Source organism: Galleria mellonella, unplaced genomic scaffold, assembly GCF_026898425.1.
Source record: "Galleria mellonella isolate WM207_F2 unplaced genomic scaffold, CSIRO_AGI_GalMel_v1 utg93, whole genome shotgun sequence".
Classification (NCBI taxonomy): Eukaryota; Metazoa; Arthropoda; class Insecta; order Lepidoptera; family Pyralidae; genus Galleria; species Galleria mellonella.
In genome coordinates this window covers 3,230,182-3,252,267 of record NW_026442176.1, presented here as the reverse complement: position 1 = coordinate 3,252,267, position 22,086 = coordinate 3,230,182, and the positions used below count along the sequence as shown (strand labels likewise).

General features: G+C 30.1%; 1 protein-coding gene across 1 annotated transcript in view; it reads left to right on the top strand.

The window, feature by feature from the left end:
• LOC113516863 (protein spire) overlaps nucleotides 1-22,086 on the top strand; it is a 251,706-nt gene that overhangs the window by 211,339 nt on the left and 18,281 nt on the right. The window contains exon 10 of the mRNA XM_052902561.1: nucleotides 14,665-14,780. Coding sequence (XP_052758521.1) covers nucleotides 14,665-14,780 — 116 coding nt within the window. The remainder of the gene's footprint in view (nucleotides 1-14,664; nucleotides 14,781-22,086) is intronic.

The following is a 22,086-nucleotide window of genomic DNA, read 5'->3' as shown; positions in this document are numbered from 1 at the left end:
AACCTATCTAATTAGATGACGCTTTATATTGCGTTTGTATATACGAGGTCGCTACTCGACCTTTCTTCCCCATCGGTCATTGGTAGGTACTGAAATATATATCTTCACATAGTTTATTTAATTCCAACGTAAATTCATTTTCCATGGCACGTTTCAACAGATATGAGAGATTGCAAATCTTACGCTCCACGTCGCTTCCTAGTTATAAAAGCAAATAAAAGTAGATTTTCTCAATGATAGTCACGGTAATTACATACAATGTAGTGATTTTACATTCCAATATGCGATTAAATCATTGAAAATACATGCACACATGTTGCATAGGTTTACACGTGTGTTTATTAAATGAATTTCCCTACTTACTATTTCCCAACTAAATATACAAGAGAATTTTACTTCGTTATATATTTTATTGCATTGAGCTCTCTCTCTCTCTCTCATATATATATATATATATATATATATATATATATATATATATATATATATAGCAAACGACTTTTGTACAAAGTCTCCCTCTGGTAAAATGCTTTCACACACGATTCCGCATTCTAAATTTGGTTCCAAATATTTTTGGTCCAATATATCTACGAAATATGTCGTTGCTTACCGTTGTGTATGTATTTAACGATTGAAGTTGTTTTTTTTAACTATAGGTATTTGTTGCTTGTTCCATTTCGCGCAAGAACTTGTTTAAACATCAATCACTTTTTTGCGGGCTGTTTATCAAATAACGCCTACAATCTATAATGTGCTGAGAAAGTAATGTTTGGACAGGTCATAATGTGAATAAGTTTTTAATGAAGTAGCTTTTTATTGTAGTAAATTTTTTTTATGGCCATAAAAACTAATCTTTTCTTATAACAAACAAATAATCTAATATTACTGTTTATAATATTAAAACTAATAATGATGCTCCTGATATGGTTTAGTATCAAATTATTTTGGCGTGTGGCTTCGCCTTAGAATGGGCCACCACTTTCCTTTACGTGGGTGTCGCAAGAGGGATGGGCAGTAGTGTCCTGCTTCAAACATCACCAAAAACCAAATTGTGATTGCCAACCTGCCTACTAAGCGTGACAATTACTGGCACAATGTCCCCAATGGTAAACTACCATAAGAAACGGTCTTATGACAGTCTATGGGAAAGGCCTATGCTCAGCAGTGGACAGATAACGGCTGATATAATGATGCTGACAGATTTTTTTTTATCTACGTTCAATTTAGGAATTTTGTTTTTTAACATATCAACCGCCATAATATTTGAATCGTTGTTTTCGAGAATTGCATTTTATTTAGAATCTGTTTAGTTATGAATTTATAGTACGTATTTAGCAAAAAGTCAAGAGCACGTTCAATTGTTCGAAACATCTAGCAATTAAGTATTATTTATTGTGCTCCAAATTAAACGGGTCATTTGCCGAATGTGACCTTGTACAATCACCGCTTTATATGTTACTTGAGCACTTAATTTGTACAGTTGGCAAAAAATACATCCTTACAAATATTATAATTTAAAGTTATATAAAAGTTGAGTTGAATTAGTAGAAATAAAGCCATGTTTTAAGGAAAGTGTTAAATGTATAAAGTGGATGGATGTAAAGGAAGGAGACGACCGAAGAAAATGTGGATGGACTGTGTTTTTTTTTATTATTCGAATAAGAAATATGGAATGGAAGTACATTATCAGAAATATTTGTAAAATATGACAATCATGTTCTAATAATTGAAACAAAAAACGATTTCCAAGTATTGAAAAAATTCGAAGCGGGTGCGATTCGAAATCGCACCATCTACAAAAACTGCTAATTATCTAATTATAAATAAAAATGTTTAACATTACTAGATTTTTTCAATTTTCAATCCTAAAAGAAATGTTCAGCTATGATTATAAAAAAAAAATATTAACATTAATTATAAAACTACATAAATAGTATATTTGAACGTACGTTATATATTTTTACGTAGTCAATAAATTACTGCTGACTGTACTAAAGCCAGAGTATCTCAAGGTAAGGCAGGCAGTCAAGTTGTATACGAGTAACTATCTATTCTTCTCTGTGTTCAAGTTACGGCTATTGTGCTATAATCTTATCACGTGAAAATCTACATTATCGTGATAGAATGTTGAAATCATACCATGTACAATGATACCATACTTACAACATTGTTAGAATTGTTTTATCACAGTTATTATCAACTGTCTTCAAAAAGAAGTAGGTTCTAAATTCAATTGTATTTTTTACCTCATAACCCTTTTAGTTATAAACCGATTTGCAAAATCCATTTTTTATTTGAAAAAATATACTTACAGATTGGTCCCATAGAGATGTTATCAAATCGATTCAATAGTTTAGTCTTGAAATCAAAATTTCTAGTTGGTTTTTTGTGAATCATTATCTATTATAGATCAAAACAAGATTACCTATTTATATGCTGTAGATACTGTAAACACATTACCATATCTGTGTAGAACAAAAACTTATTTATTTATTTAAAGGAACACCAACAGCATATTGCATTATAACATATAATAGTTAATTCACAGTGAAATATCTATCTATGACAGTTACTGAACTCTCTAATCTGTTTTAAAAAAATCTATTTCTATTCTTTCTTTCCTTTCCCTATATGTATAAATAGGTTTGAATAGTTTTCAGTAAAATTAGTAGATATTTTTAAACATAAAAAAATAAAACACCTTTTATCATTTATTAAAAAAAATATTTTCACTGAAAATGCTGGCACGTTTCATTTACCTGGTATGTACACGGAAAAGTTAATTTCGTCGAAATCCACAGCTTTTTAGGGATATTCCTTTAAATCCGACTTTGATTGATATAGGTCTGTAAGAGTCATATAATAAGCATACAGATTCGCGGTCCTTGACGTAACAGAAAAAATACGAGCACGATGTTTACAAGTAACTAATTTTAGAAATCAAAGAGAGCCGTGTTTACCACTGCTTTTGTTACACATGCGACGGTTTTGTACTTAAAACATTCTGCCGTGGCGTCGTAGTAAAGAGAAATGGGGTGGCGTTTCGAATAAAGACCTCTTGTGTGGTCTACGACGCATGCGTCAACCAGAGCAACCCCCAATTTCCAATATGGCGTCAGCCGCCACAAGTTATGCACGCGTTTTCTATTTACATTACGTTTATGTGCTTGAATGTTTTTTGTTCGTCGTAGTTAATTACATTTAGTGTTAATTAAACTATAGATATATTAAATAAAACCCATATCTAATTATAATTGGCATTGTGTTTTGAGCGGGAACCAAATTTAAAGGTGACGCAGTGCGAACAGATGTGTTTGATAAAGTTATAACATAATGTACTGAAGTATAGGCTGTATTGTTATTTTAATACATCAGTGATTAAATAATAACTAATTACGTCAATAATTAAGTTAATTAACTGTCATAATTTAGGAAATTATATTGTTTTAATAAGTATATGAAATTATCCTAATATTGAGTAAAAAATTAACATACTATTACTAATCCAAAATAAAAAATAAAACTGTTCAGTCTTTGAATTGATTAAATATAAAAATAGTGTTCCAAATTCGAAATATTTCCCGCGCTTTCGTTTCGTCCTTGAGCGGGGGGAAAGTATCAGTCAAGCTGCGTCGGTCGAGAGTATCGCCAGCGGCTTTGCTGCTGGGTACAAGACCAGTCTCCGGTTTAATAGAGCCGGTGAGAAGTCCTGAAGAACCAGCGTTGGACGTCGCTCAAGACAAAGCTTACTGGGGCAGCGTCGCCACTGCTATGACGAGTAATTTTTTTTAATATTGACACTTACTGAGTTGTAGTATTATTGTTCTTTTTGGATATTTTATCCCGATATTATTACTGCTTGCAAATTATTAAGAACCTGAATATATTATTAAAATATTTCCATTTAATAAACCAAAAAAAACTAGAAGGAAAATATGAATGTTTTTATGACTAAATATGAGAATGGTCATGGAAGATCAGCTGTATGGCTTAGTTCCTTTGCCTTTTTCATTGTAAATTATCTGATATTACTACTACTACTGAGGTGGCAATGTTCGCGTAATGGCTATATTTTTTTATTTACCATTGACATAATATAAATAGATAGAGTCAATAAACTTTTATGCGTGTTTGTATTATAGTACTTCTATAATTATTACCTACTGTGCACAGCGATGGTGACCATGACTCACTCGTTTCTTAGCAACTGAACACTGTCGCAATACATTTTAACGCAACGCATGTCTGCCGCATGCATTCTGTAATCGATACCTTATGATCTCCTGACAATCAGCTGGGCAAAGCGCAAATTGAATAAATATTTAAATATGTAATTATGAATGATTCCATGTACTTCTCTATAGTATAAGATATATGGTTAATTTTTATGGGATAAAAATGTAGTGTAACCTACATATATGCTATTACCAGTGCTATAGGTATATGCTATTGAGGTACCAGTGAATAATGATAGGTGAAGATGAAATCAAGTCTGTCGACCCATCATGGCAAATTTACCAGGAATTAACCATAATGGTTTAGACAGGGGACCGCGTTGAGGTCGACTTGACAACGTATGTGGTTAGATGGGGCTTAGACCAAATTACTAACAATCCCTTCTTACTTAATCAGAAATATCATATTAGAAGTAAATGCTTGCTTTTATAATTTACCGTAGCATGATAAAATAATATGAGTTCAATTTTACTATATAGGGAATAAAAATGTATGTAATTGTATGAAAGCATTCACATTTCGGCGACGATAGTCGACGTGCATGGAATAACAACATCGTAAACGTGCATGGAATCTTAAAAAATAAAATTTATCAATTAAAAAAAGAACTTCGAATAACGGTTAAGGAATCTCAGAGAAGTTTGTGTATGAAAAAAAAAATATAACGTTTACTGATCCGGATAAAATGAACAAATAAATGAGTATACTTTATTTGAATTATACAATATAGGAAATAAGGAAGACATTTGAATTTGACAATTAATAAATACAGTAAAAATAGAATTAAATTATGCTCTTTTCCATCCCATATAGTACAAGTACCTATACTAAATTTCACACTACTTAACTAAGTCTGCTTAACAAAGATAACAAACTTATTTTCACATTTAAAATATTAAGATAGTAAGAAGAGTTCGTCATGTAAAAATCTTAGAATGAAAAAGAATTTTTGCCGTATGACTCTCAAGTGGTTTCTAACGATCCTATTTGTACTGCGTTATTATTCATAAAAAAGTTTTAGTTCAAATAAATACATTCTAAATGAAAGAAACGAGAGAATTCTTTTCAGTAAAATATACTTACAATAAAATATTAAACTAAAACGTTGTATGAAATAGACGGTATTTAATATAATTTTTTTGTTTTTATACTACTTAGAATGGCAAACAAGCTGACGGCCCACCTGATGGAAAGTGGTAACCGTCGCCTATAGACATGAGCAGTACCATGGACATAACAGAGTATACTGTTTCGCCCATGATACCTCCCTATGCGTTGCCATTTTTGAAGACTCAGGTGTTATTCCTCTGTACCCAGTAAATTTACGCCATATCTCAACCTTCTAACCGAAACACAGCCATGCAAACACAACTGCTTCACGGTAGAAACACGAATAGGACAGAGGTACCCAAGCAATCGACTTTTGTACAAAGTCTCCCTCTGGTATAATATAATATATAAATTTAGTATATAAATTTATGAATAGGTAATATAAAATTATTGATTGTTACATTGATCATAATGGCAACAATCGACTGTAGCTTTTGACTGCCTCATTAAGAATCATAGTCGTGAGCATAATGTTTTTTTTTTATATTTTATATAGTCATATAAAAACAGATTAAAAAATTACCTTTATAGTAAAATTGTTTTTATGATTTTATAATATAATAGGCACTCGTATGTCGTTGGCCGTGATATCCCGGCACAGAGTAAGCCATTCCTTTTCTCGTGGATTTTGTAAGAGGCGATTAAGGGAGGACGAGGAATGGGCAGCAGCGTCCCTCTTAAAACATCTTTAAAGCCTAACTGCTGTTGTCAATCCACCTGCTAAGCATGGCAACTACTGGCAAAACCCCCCGAGGGGGAAGTTTATTTTCAGCAGTAGACAGAGCTGATATGTTTATGATGATGAGGTACTTGTACATTAAGTACACAATTTTTACATAAATCTGTCGAATTGGTTTTGAAATTATATATTATATAAACTCGTAAACACTAATTAGTGAGTTCTAATTATAGAAAATAACATCAAAATGTCGGTTACGATACGATTACATCATAAATCACGTACGCGCTTGAGCAAACTAATATGTTAATGGTCAAGTTATAATTATGGTCAAATTGGACATGCAATTGTATATATATTTTTTTTTTTATAATTATACGGTCATTTGTAATTTTTCCTCCTAAGCGAAAGTGGGTTGGTATGCCATGGTGTTGATATGAAAAATATCATAAATCTTACATTAGTAGGCACTAGGGTTCAAACACCCTTACTACCATAACAGGCAGATTTTAATCTACAAAACAAGAAAAAGAAAGATTGACTTCACAAACGCCTTTTATTTATAAGTAGGTAACTGCCGAAGTTTTGCATGGTGAACTAGGAAATAACATATAGCCTATATTACTTGATAACAATGTATGTATAATATAAAAGAATTTTTTAATTTGTTCATGAGTTTATCCTTTATAAACAAACATGAAATCTATCCTCTTTATAATATCAGTATAGAAAACTAAAACTAACAAGTCTATTTTATGTATTAATGTTTTAAAACTTTCTTTTAAATAGAGAATAAGCTTAAAAGAAAAGATAGAAAATATTTCAATAGCTAAAATATAGTATATTAAAAGTTTAATGTATTTGTATAAATAAATGGGAAAATCGTAACATGGAACCTTAATCCTATTGGTTTGAATCTTAGAGTAAGTATAGTATTACTGTATTTATAGTACTTACTTTTAGTGAGAAGTGGCTTGCGAAAGTAACTCTGAGGACTCTCGATAACTCTCAAAGACTAATCAAATGTCCTCAGGCTTAGAGGCAATAATATATAAAAGGGGGAGGAAGGAAATATTAAGTACACTTGAAGTAACATTATTTTGCCTTCCTTTAATTTAAAATAAAATATAACTAGGGGTATTTCGTATAATCGAAAATCCGTATAATCAATTTCAAATCAAACAATAATTAAATATTTAATATGTTTTTTATTATTTAAAAGGTTTTACTTACGTCATTTAGACAATACGATATAAAAAGTACGAGCTATAAAGATAACAGATTACATAATACCAATTTAAGCAATTAATACATAATACCATTTCTAAATCGATAATTAGAGCCGTGACGACTAAGTCCGGATAATCAAATATCCGGATAATCGACGCTTGAATAATCGAGATTATACTGTAGTTGAAATAGGAATAGTAGAATAGTTTTAGTTTTTATAAATAAAAATTTTAGTCTTTAGACATGGCAATACCATGACAATACCATGGGCGTCTCAATGTATTCCTTGATGCACTTTCCATCAGATGAGCTGTCAGCTTATTTATTATTCCAAGTAGTGTTAAGTACAGGCAACTGCATACCAGTGATGCATATTAATGTATTACAAATAAATTTATTCCAGTTTTCACAACTTCATTTCGATTGCATTTTGTCTGTTGCTTAATGCGTTTAAAGAAATTAGGTAGTGACTTTCTAAACGTAATAGATTGATCGTATTTTTTGAATTTATTTTTTTAATTAAAATTAATTAAGAAATGTATATTACTTAATTGAATGTTTTGTAAGTGTAAATAAACTTTAATATACTAGTCATATTTGTCTACTATATATACGAGTACTAAGATGATACAATATACGGATAGGTAAAAACATACTAGTGTTTTTTTTTTTATAAATATCATAGGCATTACGAACTTACTTTTATTTTATGTTAATAATGAAATCAGATTAGTGAATTTCTTTATGGTTTATAAAAAAAGAAAATGTATTTTTAGACGATAATATGGTTTACCGGGTGAGTAAATTACTGAAGTAGGAGACGTAACTAAGCACTTAATTTCAATTTAACTTTAAAGAACTAAATGAAAAATTTTATGAAAAAAATTCCTAATTTTTGTTTTCATAACTTATAATTAACCTCCTTTTTGAGACTTGTTAAAAATACTGTATTTTTGGAAAAAAAGAAAAAAATTCTAAATTCAAATATATTTAAGTAGACCGTTATAAACTTTTGTTACAATTTCTCTTATAATTTGCTTTGATAGAATTAATTTCAACAAACAAATCCCTAAGGGTAACACGTGAGAGTGCTCATAGCTAACTTGTGGGCGTCCACAACCTGAATGCCAAAGGTTATTTCAATTTACGTCACTCATCTCGTCCCACTAACTCGTGTAACAATTTTACTTAAAGTTTTTGATTAAAATGTTGTGTAGATTCCTTTCACCATCCCACGTACATACTTTTGACTTTGGCAATTCGCTGGTTATTAGTTAAAAGACGAATTGATTGATAGAATTAATGTAAACTCTTTAGTGTTATTTCAAAGAAAAATAAATTGACTTATTTTTTTTATATGCAAGTTAGAATACAAACAAGCTAACAGTCCACCTGATAAAAATGGCAATATAGCAATGAGCGTAACATAGATCGTGTTCACTGTGTCACCTATAATAAATCTTATGCGTTGATAATTGATAATAAAACTGTATCAACGTATTATAAAAGAAGAAAATATTAACTAAGTATATCGCGATTTCTTCTCTTTCTCTTATAATCTTGGCACTTCTTCTCGCTTAGCGCTTTTTATCTTAGGTTGATGAGAAGTAATTAAACCAACAGTATTACGACTTTATTTATTAATTAAATTTTTGCCTGCTATTTCGTATCCGTGGATTTAAGAAGTAGGAAAACTAATGAAAAAGACCGCTACAAGATGGCGTATCAATCTGTATCCTTAAATATGTTTCATGTACAGACATTGTCTGGTTACAATTTTATTATATTAGTAAAATAAGAGAATAAAAAAGTACCCTTATACCTACCTATATATTATTACCTATTTATTAGGTATTATATACCTATTTATTAGGTCCTGCTTAGCTGCATAGTAGATATGTAATTTAGAATAGCTGGAGAGTAATTGCAGCACTTAAATGATTTGCAAATTTATTAAAATATGCCACAATATTATCATCATATCAGCCGTTTACGGTCTACTGCTGATCATAGGCCCCCACTATAAGGGGGGTTTTACCAGTAGTAGCCATGCTTGGAAGGCGAGTTGACAACTGTAGTTAGTCTTTTGGTGATGTTTTAAAAGGGACGTTGCTATTATCCTATCCTTCGACTATAAAGTCGGTTTAATCACCTCTTACTACATTTAATGGAAAGGAAAGGGTGTCTGATTTTATACCGGGACCACACGGCATATCAAAACGTTTACCTATTAATAATTTTACAGAGTAATAAGTATTTACTTATTTAATACTTAAAAAACGTGACTTTAAATTTTTAAAAGGCCATCAACGCATAAGCAACTCGGGTAGACCGTCCGTTCGTTTGCCTTCCTAGCAGTAAAAAAATGATATTTCCACTTTTCTTACATGATGAGAAAACGTATTTAATTTAAGTAATAAACTGAAGAAACATATTTCCGTTTTCTAGAATATTAAAACCTCGGTTAACCCAGCGGCATTACAATTAGTACAACTTTAAGAAAGACTTAGCATTTTGTTTCTCAAAAGATCTTTGATATAGCACATGGATATAAAAATGTTCTTCTTTTACTCTTAACTAGATTTAAAAAAAATCTCTTCTTTCGCTTTTATTTGTCTCTATTTTAGTGGAGTGAACCAACTTCTGGTATACATTTCAAATTAATAGTATAGTCAGAAAAGAATATAAAATAATTTTACAGCTGTTGTTTTGTCTATACTTAAAATTATATTCTTTTGCCATTATAACATTTGTTTTATTTGATATTTCTATAGATAAGTTTTTAATATAATTTATCCAAAGGTAAAAATAAAAAGCATAGAATTTGAATCTAAATTAATAACTTAAAATTTTATTTTAAAATGAAAGTTATTGACTTATAAACCTTTTTGTATTGAACTACATAAAAAAGAAATTGCCAGATAAAAATACTTGATTGATCCAACTAACTGTATTGAACACGGATTTTGTTACATTTTCCTTACTTTGTGTCAAAACTCTTATCACGTAGTACGCTCCTTTTTAGATTTCACAAGCCATTCGGTACTACGTCAAATTTTGCAATCTACACGGTACAATGTGTGTGGTTTGAAATGTTTTCTTCTGGAAAAATGCGTATTATATAAAAACTTCTTTGTCATATTTATTGGAAAATAACTATTTATCTAGAAAGAGTGAGACAGAGAGAGAGAGAGAGAGAGAGAGGGAGAGCTTCTTTTTAATTAATGTATAATTAAAATTTCTTAATTAAATATACAACGTAGTAAAAGTTACGGGCACAGAGACATAACAAACTTTTAATGACTATACTAGCTAAAGTGGTAATAGAACACTACTTGATCACGGAGTTAGTCCGCAATGCAGACTAGATGCAAATCTGGGCCGTCGAAGTATTTATCTTTTAAAATTTCAACCTATTCGACAATAATATTTTTTTAGAGAAAACTGAGTAAAATTAATTCTCAAGCTCAATTTTCTTGAAATTTAATATGAACTTATGTACCAGTATTAAAATAATTGTAAATATAATTACCCTAACGCATTTAATTTTGTGATAATAAATCAATTAGTGCATAATTTATTTATTAAATTATTAAAAAACATTAATTAATTAATTAATCAAATAAGTAACTCAAAATTTTATGCTTATAATCATATCGTGTTAAATATTAATTAACATTTATTGAAAAATGAAATGTAAATGAACAAATATGATAATATTTTTTTCCACTTTTCAAGATATGAACCTAAAATATTACAAAATTGAAATGAATATTCAATAACTAATTAACCTACAGATACTTTTACTGTTGGTCAAGAAACCTTGAAAATTAACAATAGAGTATCTGATGTAATTTTTTCAAAGGAATATTAATGATTTGAAGCTTGTGAACATAAAAACTGACAACGATTGATTTATGAAATCATGATGATAATATATCTCTTTAAATATAATATTTTGGCCTTTTTGGTAAATAGTTATTTCTTTTCTTTCGATTTTATCCCTCAATTTTACATTTTAGCAAATTTTATTTATACTATGGTCTTATACTCATTGTAAGGGGCGACTAAATGGGCAGTAGTGCCCCTCTTAAAACATTAACAAATCTTAACTGCGGTTGCCAAGCGTGGCAACTATTGGTAAATCCACCTGGCATTTATGTTATGGAGGAGGTCTATGTTCAATGGACAGTTGACGGCTAATATAATAAATGGTCTTATACTACTTCTGTATGTTTTAAAGCTTGGGATAAGCAATAAATAAATTCTATTCAAGAAAACGTAGCCAGTCAAATTATTAATTCAATATGAAGCATGTCTGGCAGATCCAGCGTAGGTAATGGAAATTCAAGCATGGAATAAACTTATTTATTCATATTATTTATTACGTCTATATTGGCTTGGTAGTGGCTTATCCTAAACCTTTTATTGTGTAGCTATTTATTTTCTGTTATAAAATTTAGACATTTTGTGTTTACTTTTACGATTCAGATTACGTTTTTATTGTAATTGTTATTAATAATAATGTTTATTTATTTATCTCACAACTTTTTTGGGTACAATGAAACATTTAAAATAATACCATAGATACATCAAAGTTGTAGAGAACTGGTGCTTGAATTGGGTATCCAAAGAACCGGTATGGCATGGCATGAAACATTTTATGGTAATACATACAAACGGAGAACACAAAAGTTATTAGGCGTAGCAGATACAATACGAACACATGAAAATACATATACACACATAGTTATATAATATTTAAAAGTTTAAATAACAATCATTATAACTGTTATAATTATAGACATTTTATGTTTACTATTACGATTCAGATTATATTTTTATTATAATCGTTGTTATGTATAAATTGATTATTGTGTTTGAGAAATCTTTAATAAAATACGGAAGTTTGCCATTTTATTGCAATCAGACTATGTCTGTACATGGAAGATATTTGAGAAAATTTTATATAAGGGTTCTTAATAAGACTAACAGATCCCAAAACATGATTTTTTAGAAATTGTGTTTGTTTCTCCGTATTTATTTTGGTATCACAGAGAAACTACTACTCCGAATTGGATGTGGCTTTCACGTTTATGTCTCTAAAGATATAACTTAAAATCTGGTATATGTTTTATCTTGATACGTTATTCAGAAATGGCATATTTCATTAGTAGCGAACAAAAAACTACTTCATTATGAATAATAACTAATTCGTAATAGAACTAAACTTTTTTTTTTAATTATCAGAGATAACTTTAAAAAGTTCAGTTTATTTATAGATTATGTATTATAGACTGAATCGAGTAAATTTTGTATACAATTATAGAGCTACCTAAAAAGAGTTATATCATTATAAAATTACGTATTTTAATAAAATATCAAGTAGACAATTGAATCACTATAAACAGTAGGTAATAATTTATATAAATTTGTTGAAAAATTCTGGTTATCGGGATTATATGAGAAGTAGTTTTTCGTATACATATGAGTATAAATCAAAATATTAACTTAATAAGTCGAGTTAATATTTTTACTTCCTCTAAATACTTGGTAACCATCTTACAGTCTTAGTTTTAGTTTCTTATCAGTTAGATATTTCATCACAAGATGTTGATAAAACAGATTAGATATCATTTATCTTTAAATACCATGTTGGCATTTTATATGTTGATTATCTACCTACTTACATAGTCCAGTGGAAGAATATAGGTTATATCATACGGAATACTAATGATTATCCCAGCATAGACATAAAACGCAATGACCATCACAGTTCTTATTCTATTAATATTATAACTTACTTAACTGCCCCAGCTTCGCACGGGTATACTAATGGAGAAAATGAGGCCAAATTTTCCCTTCTGTTTATGCATATATTTATATATCACCTTTTATACGATTTTTCAAATATTTTCTTTAATACAAATAATGTGCTGATAATTACAATAAAAAAAAAAATGGCCAAAGCAGCTCTGATGTGTGCTTACATATATTAGGCAGTTTTTATTTATGTACATGGGAAAGTTTATAAAGATATTTCGATGTTTGAATGAAAAGAATGTTTCACTATTTCAGTTTGGTGTAACTTTTATATCCAACTTTGTACAGAGATAAATTAATCCATCAAAGTTTAGTATGAAACAGTTGTTTAGTTGTTACATAAACTAAACTAGAGGCATATCAAATACATTTAATATAGTTTTATTAAATTTATCACGCGACAATACGAGTATATTGCTTCAGTTATGTAAGTCAGTCTAAAAGTCAAGGGTTTGTTACCAGGTCACATGTGAACTACCTACAAAGGGTATTTTTGGAGTCGCAAGCTTTGTCCGTTTATATATTACCATGGTAACAAGTATGGTTGTATATGTTCATAGATTATCTATAATACCTGTGACTCTTTCTATGTAAAAACTCTATAGAGTTATAGGTTACACAAGTCAGACTGACAAAAAAAACATAGATGGATTAAGCAACCAGAAAAACAACAAAATAATAATAGTAAATGCCACACAATTTCAATATAAATCTAAGTATATGTTATTGAATTAATTATTAGTACAAACTAATAAAGGCCACACAATCCTAACATAAATCTAATTAATTATTGTTGAAATAATTATTAATTTTTCTGTTATTATTTATTTAATTTATTCTTATCTAAATGACTCATTAAATATTATTTATTATTAAAATATTAAACTTTGACTTATATTGTATACAATAGCTACATGAATCCACAGCATTGTCGAACTGTTTGAACGAGATAAAAGTACTTTATGTACTTTTCCATACTAAATATATTATTACGTTTGTGCCGTTTGTACATTCACATTTTGAACCGTCTTCAAGAAGAAGGTGCTTCTCAATTCGGTTGTATATATATAAGTTTGTTACCTCATAACTCCGTTAGTTGTGAACCGATTTGGGAAACTCTTTTTTATTCGAATGGGTATAGAAATTTTATTAATATCTATTTAGCAGCTTAGTTTTAAATCAAAGTAAGGGGTTTTACTACAATTAAAGTAGGTTTTTTTTTAAAACACTAGTTATTAAGAGTGGATAATATATAGCATCTATATATTTTAGCTACATAATCTATATACTGGTTGAAAAACGAATATAAACGAATATATTCGGAAATAGATATCCAATTGATACAGGTGATATCGAAATTGGTGATGAACTTTCTTCCGCCATCAATATCCAGAAGAACCTAATATATAAATATCGGATCGGTATTAATAATATAATACATATGTATTAAGTAAGGATACCTACATGCCACTGTTACGGTACGAAAATAACATATCGTCATTCATAATTCATTACTGTACTTCATTGTACAATGCATTCTATGTTTGTAAACATTATGTAATTGTATTGTATGTCTATTGTTACAGCGACCAGTGGCTCTGGAAGTGGGCCGGGCGGGGGCGACTCGCGGCGGAGCGGTGACGTCACGCCGCACGCGCAACCCCAACGGAGACTTATTAAAGTCGACTTTGACAACCTTGAAGTGAGTTCAATTTTGAGTTACCATTTAATTAATTATAAATTAATTATTTTAATTAGTTTCTCCTCACAATTTGAACCGCGCGGAGTTATATCAGTTTTCGTGGAAATTTCCATAAATAGCTATATTCTTATATAGGCAGTTACAGCTGTTTATTGATTAGCCAGTTTATAATTGTAGATATAAAGTATGTTAATTAATGTGACCCATTTCTTAAAAATTGTCTTAGTATTCATTAATAATTTATTTTTTTAATCAAAATAACTGATAATGCAACAACTTAAGTCGGTTTTTTCTTGTGGAACATAATCTTAATTATTTAATAGAAATTTCTAGAAAGTCTTTAGTCTAATGGTAGATTTAGATTAAGAGTAAAAATAACAACAAGAATAAATGTAGTGCTGAAAGAAATAATGCCGCACATTATAACAATTTTGACTATTATTATAATAGGTATTCTTGAAATACTATTAACCATCCCTTAGGTAATTCTTTTTTAATCAACTATAAAGTCTCATCATCATCATCGTTATATCAGCCGTTATAGTGTTTCCTACTGAAGAAAAATTAGTAAAGAAAGAACGACGATTTCCTTTCTCGATCTAAATATTACAGATAGACAGCTATTAGTAAAAAAAAAATTTTTTACATTAAATGTCGACTTAAAATAGAGCGTAGTATTATTTTGCGTAAACAATTTCATAAGCTACTGAATTATTTTTTTTTTCTTTAATAAAAGTAACCGTTATCGAGATTTACGTGGAAAATCGTTTATCGTGACATTTGACCCCGTGTAACGCTCAAGCGGTTCATGTACCGATGGGAACTATCGGTAGTTCGTTCAGATCAGAACCATGAAAGGAGGGTTTCTGCAAAAATCGTGCAAATTTTTCCAAATACCGTAAAAATTTGGTCACGTTAAAGTTTTTTTTTTATAAATATCTTGGTAGTGATTTAAAAAAAATGCAATGATAGTATCTTATGAAATAATTACACAAAAGTGTGGCAGGCCTTTGTTTTTTATTTATTCCCTGAATTATTTATTAGTAGGCGTGCTAGAGACTGCGTCCGCGTGACCGGGTCATATTGATAGACTATGGTATAAACCCTTCTTTATACCAAATAATATTTATTTATTTATTTAAACTTTAATGCACAGTAAATTTCTATATACATTTGGTGAAATTAACACCGGACGGTGTTCTCTACCAGTCAACCATTGGGTAAACGGAGAAATACGTAGGCGGTGCATTTTAATATATGTATAAAAAAACCATTAAGACACCAAGAAGTAAACAGACTCATTTTCACATACATTATTAGTACATCTTTAGACTTTATAATATTCCTCAAAATACATATATTTTATTCCATTGTCCTCATTAAAATGTTTTTATTTCTACTCGCGACCGACTTCGAAACTTCATTTTTAGATGTATTTATAAAAATGTAGTAATTAAATGTCCTCGTTACTTAGTTCGCGTTGATCAGGATTTATTAAATGACAGGAATAAAAGGTAAAAATTTCAATGTGATTGGTTGAGCTGTTGAGGCACCAAGAAGTAACAAAAACACTCACATTCACGTGTAAGGAAATAGAATTATAGAGAATTTACATTGGGAACCATAAATGTAGAACTATTTATACAAAGAGACGATGTAAAATTAAGGTGTAAAATAGACAAACTTGGTTTGACAGTTGGGCTGATTTTAATGCGCAATTAATTTTAAATAATTTCGCAAAATTACTGTTTTACAAACCATAAGTTAAATTTATAGTAATTCAGACTTAAATGTATTAGAAACATAGTTAATATTGGTCCTTAGAATCAAATTGAAATTTCGAATTTTGTTATTTTTTTATAAACACCGGAGCAAACGAGTATGCGACTCACTTGATAGATTTAGAGAAATAACGCCGCAGTATCGACCCCATTGTTTCACAAAATAAAGCGACATCTATCAACTTTGAAGTATGCTCTGTTTATTTCAATTTTCGTAGATTGTACTACTTAATTTGACATGCCCCGACGAAGTACCGAATTTCTTTACACTTTCGTAATCTAAGTACGACACGTAGGCGGCAAAAAATAAATTAGTTCCGACTTGACGTAAATAAATATTCTCAGTGTCAATGACTTGTTATTACGTTTTTGTTATTATAAAATTAGTTTTTATCGAATGCTAATTGGGAGGTGTACTTGGATTTTTTTTAATGGAATATAATGGAGTGGTAGCTCTGCCTGCGCTAATGATATACGCTGGCGGGGCACTAGTGACGGATGATAGGTAAAAACGAAAAGGCAGATCAGTTAGCTCATTGAGACGAGTACTCCTAAAATTCAGCACGATAGTTTCCGGGGCGGGACCAAGTGGGTATTTGGATTATTAGAAATACTATTAATTAATTTTCTTTTCTGGATGAATATTCATTATTTATTTATCATTCGAAGCAGTAAGTATCTGTTGGGGTCATTGATTTTGATACCATCTTTATACGCTCGGATAATAACTAAAAAAATGTTCAAAACACAGATGCAGCATATATTTTTCGACGCATTGTCAAATAATTTAATATAATTTAAAAAGAATAAGGGGAATAAAACAATAATATGATAAATGTAAAAGAAACCAAAGTGTGCCTGTTTTTAAAGATACACGATTTTACTACAAAGCCTGTTTGACCTAGCTGTTATTGAAGCTAAAGCTGGGTTAAGCTTGCCTCATTTTTCTAAAATATCAGACAGGGATTTAAATTTAATACAGATATAAACTGAATATTAATTGTGGATATCTTCTTGTACAGGGTTGACATTTATATATATAAAAGCCTTTTATATAAATATTTTTGCACATGCATATTTTAGTAAATATTTATATTTATGGGAATATAACGAAAGCTGAACTGAATTTCAAATACATTTTAAAAATAAAATAGAAATATTATCAAAGGGATTATGACTAAATAATCCGGTCCTGAGCAATCTGCATCCCTTGACTCCAACGAATTTTAATGGGGTTCTTTAACCAATTTTAAAGTTTGGGTATTTTTCATTAGACAAAGAGAAAAAGAGAATTCGTGTAGGCTTCATATGAATATTGTCATAGTTAAAACTGCTGTTTATTTGTAAACATTTTTTTTTTATAATAATGACCTATTTAAAAAGTCTGTATTGTGCAAAATGGATATGAGAACCATAAAATAGCCCTGTGGTACCATTATTCGGGTTTTGTACACAGTCCGCTTTGTGCTAGCCTTGCTCGACGACAATAGATATCTTGAAACCCCAGTCCGTGTGCTCTTGGCGATTAAAAGCTTTGAAATCTAGCGGTTTAGCTCGGGATTTCTGGGTCTTTACATTTAACCTGCTATGAAAATGGGCTTAATTTTTTAGAAAATGCTACAATTTATTAATTAGTTTAAAATAGAGGTTATCAATTCTTAAACTTGTATATATTTTTTTTATATGTAATTTTATTTGGGTTAACATAATTTTCAAAATGTAAGTGTGACCCAGTCGTATGCTCAGTTGTAGATGATTAGATAAATAAGCTGATAATAAGAAGCTGTCAATCTGTATTTTTTACATGTTTTGTATTATGTCAAAGCCATTAGCGAGCTATTAGAAATAATCGTTGATACTACACATGGAAAGCGATTTAGAATCGAAAAATTGGATTTGTGTATTTGTACATTTAGTTATAAGGAAAGAATTATGCTACGTAATACCATTATTATTGAAAATTACCGAATGGTGGCACAATGACTGCAAATTGTTAATTGATAGGTAATCATCCTGCGGATTCCCACGTCTGCACTGCGCAGTTGTCAGCTCTAATTATGATTCCTCACGCAACCACAAGTACTTACAAGAAATATAGTACATTTACAGTTCATAAGATCCGACACTAATTCCTAACGGTACCTACGTAAACATCCTTCGGTGGAAAACAGTTACACTTGTACAAATAATTGCTAAGGCTCTGACTTGGTTTGGCTTGCGACCTTGTGACCCATGAAATGAAAACTAAATTTGAAATTGTTTAAAATTGTAATTTAAAATAGAATTGTAATTGTAAAATAACTAGCGATCTGTCCCAGCTTCACACGTGTAGATAGAGACGAAGATAAATTTGTATTTTATTATTAAAAATTTGATGTCTTGGTTTACATTATTATACGAGTATATTTCGTATGGATTTTTAGTTATCTGTAGTTTATGTACTCACTGATGATGTAGCTTTATATACGTGAAAGAATTTTTAAAGTCGGCTGAGTAGTTTTTGAATTTATATATTACAAACAAACAAACAATTAAATCTTTCCTCTTTTTAATGTTAGTATAGATAAATTAACTAAGTAGTGTGTAATAAATATACCAATAACGGTTAGTGGAGAATAATTATGTAGAAAATATGTAGTTATCTCAGTGGGCAACTTAAATAGGCATATTTTTTATGAACAGAGATAGAAATCACTAGGAAATATAGGAATAAAAAGAAAAGCTGTTAGGTATTGCTGTGCTGACCACAAATTTTTGATAATGGGTTGTTTTTCCCATATACACGTACACAGTAATGACATAAGAATATGGTAATAACACGCAATTAATTGTTTTAAAAGTCCAAAACTTTTGCATGTCGTTTATTCAATTCCAAACGAATCTCTTTAGTTATTACATTGAAAAATGGACCTACCCTTAGAGTTTTAATTATTTCAACACTTGTAGGAAACTAGTTCCTAATGACATACTACATAAAGTTTATTTTAATAGGCTTTTACTTGTTTCCTACTTGTTTACTTTCCGTTTTCCCATTAGTAGGACATCACGCGAGAATGAACGCCTTTTTATAGGGCTGTCATTCAGAATAACAAATTATAACATGATTATAAGCAATATGAAAATTTAAAAAGTTAGTTAAAAAAACACTTATTCGACAAGCATAACTGATATTATAAATGTAAAGTGTGTTTGTTACCTTATAGCGTCTTACGACTTAACCAATCATTAAGAAATTTGGTATATTCGTACTATACCTATTAGATGAAGAAGGATATAGGTAACTTTTTCTCTGGTCAATAAATATATTCCGGCATGACAGGATAAAAGCTAGTAATTTAATAAAAATTGAGTCTTTCCAAAATCGTAATACTGCATTCATCAAATACAAAAATTGGTTGGAGAATTTTACAACACATCACGTATTGAGTTAATACATTATTCAAGGTAATAATGATTGTGAAACATTAAAAATGATGATCAGTCATAACATTTAGCTGAATGCATCTTTTATTACACGTATTTTAGAGGTTTCAAATGGGTGTTTTTAAACGTAAATTGTTATAGAATGAAATTGTTTCATAACAGAAGATGACATAATAAAAAATAATATCTTTGAATCCTTGTTTCAACACTTTTAAAATGAATTTAGTTTTTCAATACAAGGCACTACCGATATTCATGAAACATATGTGTAATAAATAGCGATATGTAAATCATGAAGTTAGTATTTCTTTAATAAAATCATTATTATATCAATCGTTAACTGTCCACTGCTGAACGTAGACTTCACGCATAAGGGAAGGTTTTACCAGTAGTTGCCATGCTTGGCAGGCGGAATGGCAACTGCAGTTATGCTTTTGGCGATGTTTTATGAAGGACGCTGCTACCCATCCCTCGACCATTAAGTTCCCTTAGTTGCCTCTTATGACACCTATGGGAAAGGAAGGAGTGGCCCATTCTATGCGGGGACCTACACGGCCATATACACACACAATAATAATAATCTAATCATTTTTTTTCTATACTTGTTATTAGAATAGAATAGAATAGAATAGAAATCATTTATTCAAATAAACTTACATTGAAGCACTTTTGAAAAGTCATTACATTTTTTTTAATTTACCGCTCGTTCGGAAAGCTGTCTCATCACAAGAAGAACGAGCAAGAAACTTGCGTGATGCTCTTTTAAATAATTTTATTATTATTTTACATTTTTAAGTTTAATTGTGTGAATACAAACCACCAATTAGCACTAATTCAATTAAATACTCAAAAAGAAAAAAAAATTGAATACATAACCAACTGGTTAAACAATTAATAAGAGGAAATCAGTCATAGTGATTAGAGCAGACCAGTCCCTACAAGCAGCACCCGTTCACGAGTATGACGGATGAGCCAGCCATCACTGCGCTCGACCATATTTTAGGGAGCCCAATGACCCGGCCCACCACGCCGCCACAAGTCTGGACATTTTAGTGAGCATGACTACTCAAAACACTAGACCACGTCAAAGCTACTCACAATTGCCATCTGATAGTTATAGTATTCACATTTTACATAAGAATGCATGCGGCAATTAATACAAAAAACCGCTACGCTTTCATATTTCTAAAATTAATCAATTAAATCAAGAAAGCAATGAGAAAATAAAATTATAACGTTGTATGCTAATAAACTAATTATTTACTTGATATGTTGTCATCTATGAATTCGTCTATCCTGTAATAGGCTTTCTTACATAAAAATTGTTTAATATAAGATTTGAATTGCCTCTCTGTCAGATTTAATGCAGATTCCGGCAGTTTATTATAAAATCTTATGCAATTACCATAGAATGAATTACTGATTTTGTGCAGACGGCATTTAGGTAAAATAAGCTTATTTATATTGCGTAAGTTTCTACTTGTACAGTCTTTGAGTTTTTTAAAACTCGCTAAGTTCTTCCGTGTATACATAATATTTTCATAAATGTATTGTGAAGTAACTGTGAGGATATTTGAGTCTTTAAAGCACTGACGTAATGACTCTCTCGAACCCATACCATAAATAGAACGTATGGCTCTCTTTTGTAAAACAAATATAGTATTTATATCGGCTGCTTTACCCCACAGCAGTATGCCATAAGACATTATGCTATGGAAATAACTAAAATATACAAGTTTAGCCGTCGCCACGTCTGTTAATTGCCTAATTCTTCTAATTGCATATGCAGCAGAACTGAGTCTACTGGCCAATTTTGAAATATGGGGCCCCCATTGTAATTTCGAGTCCACTGTTATACCTAAAAAAACTGTATCATTAACAAAATTTACTATTTCGTCATTAAGCAATAACTGTGTATTTATTAGTCTTACATTAGGAAGTGTAAATTTTATACACTTTGTTTTGCTGGAATTTAATAATAGGTTATTACATGTAAACCAATTTAATATTGCAGACATAGCACAATTTACATCGTCTAATTGATTACTTTGACGTCCAATTTTAAACACTAACGAAGTATCATCCGCAAACAGCACTATATC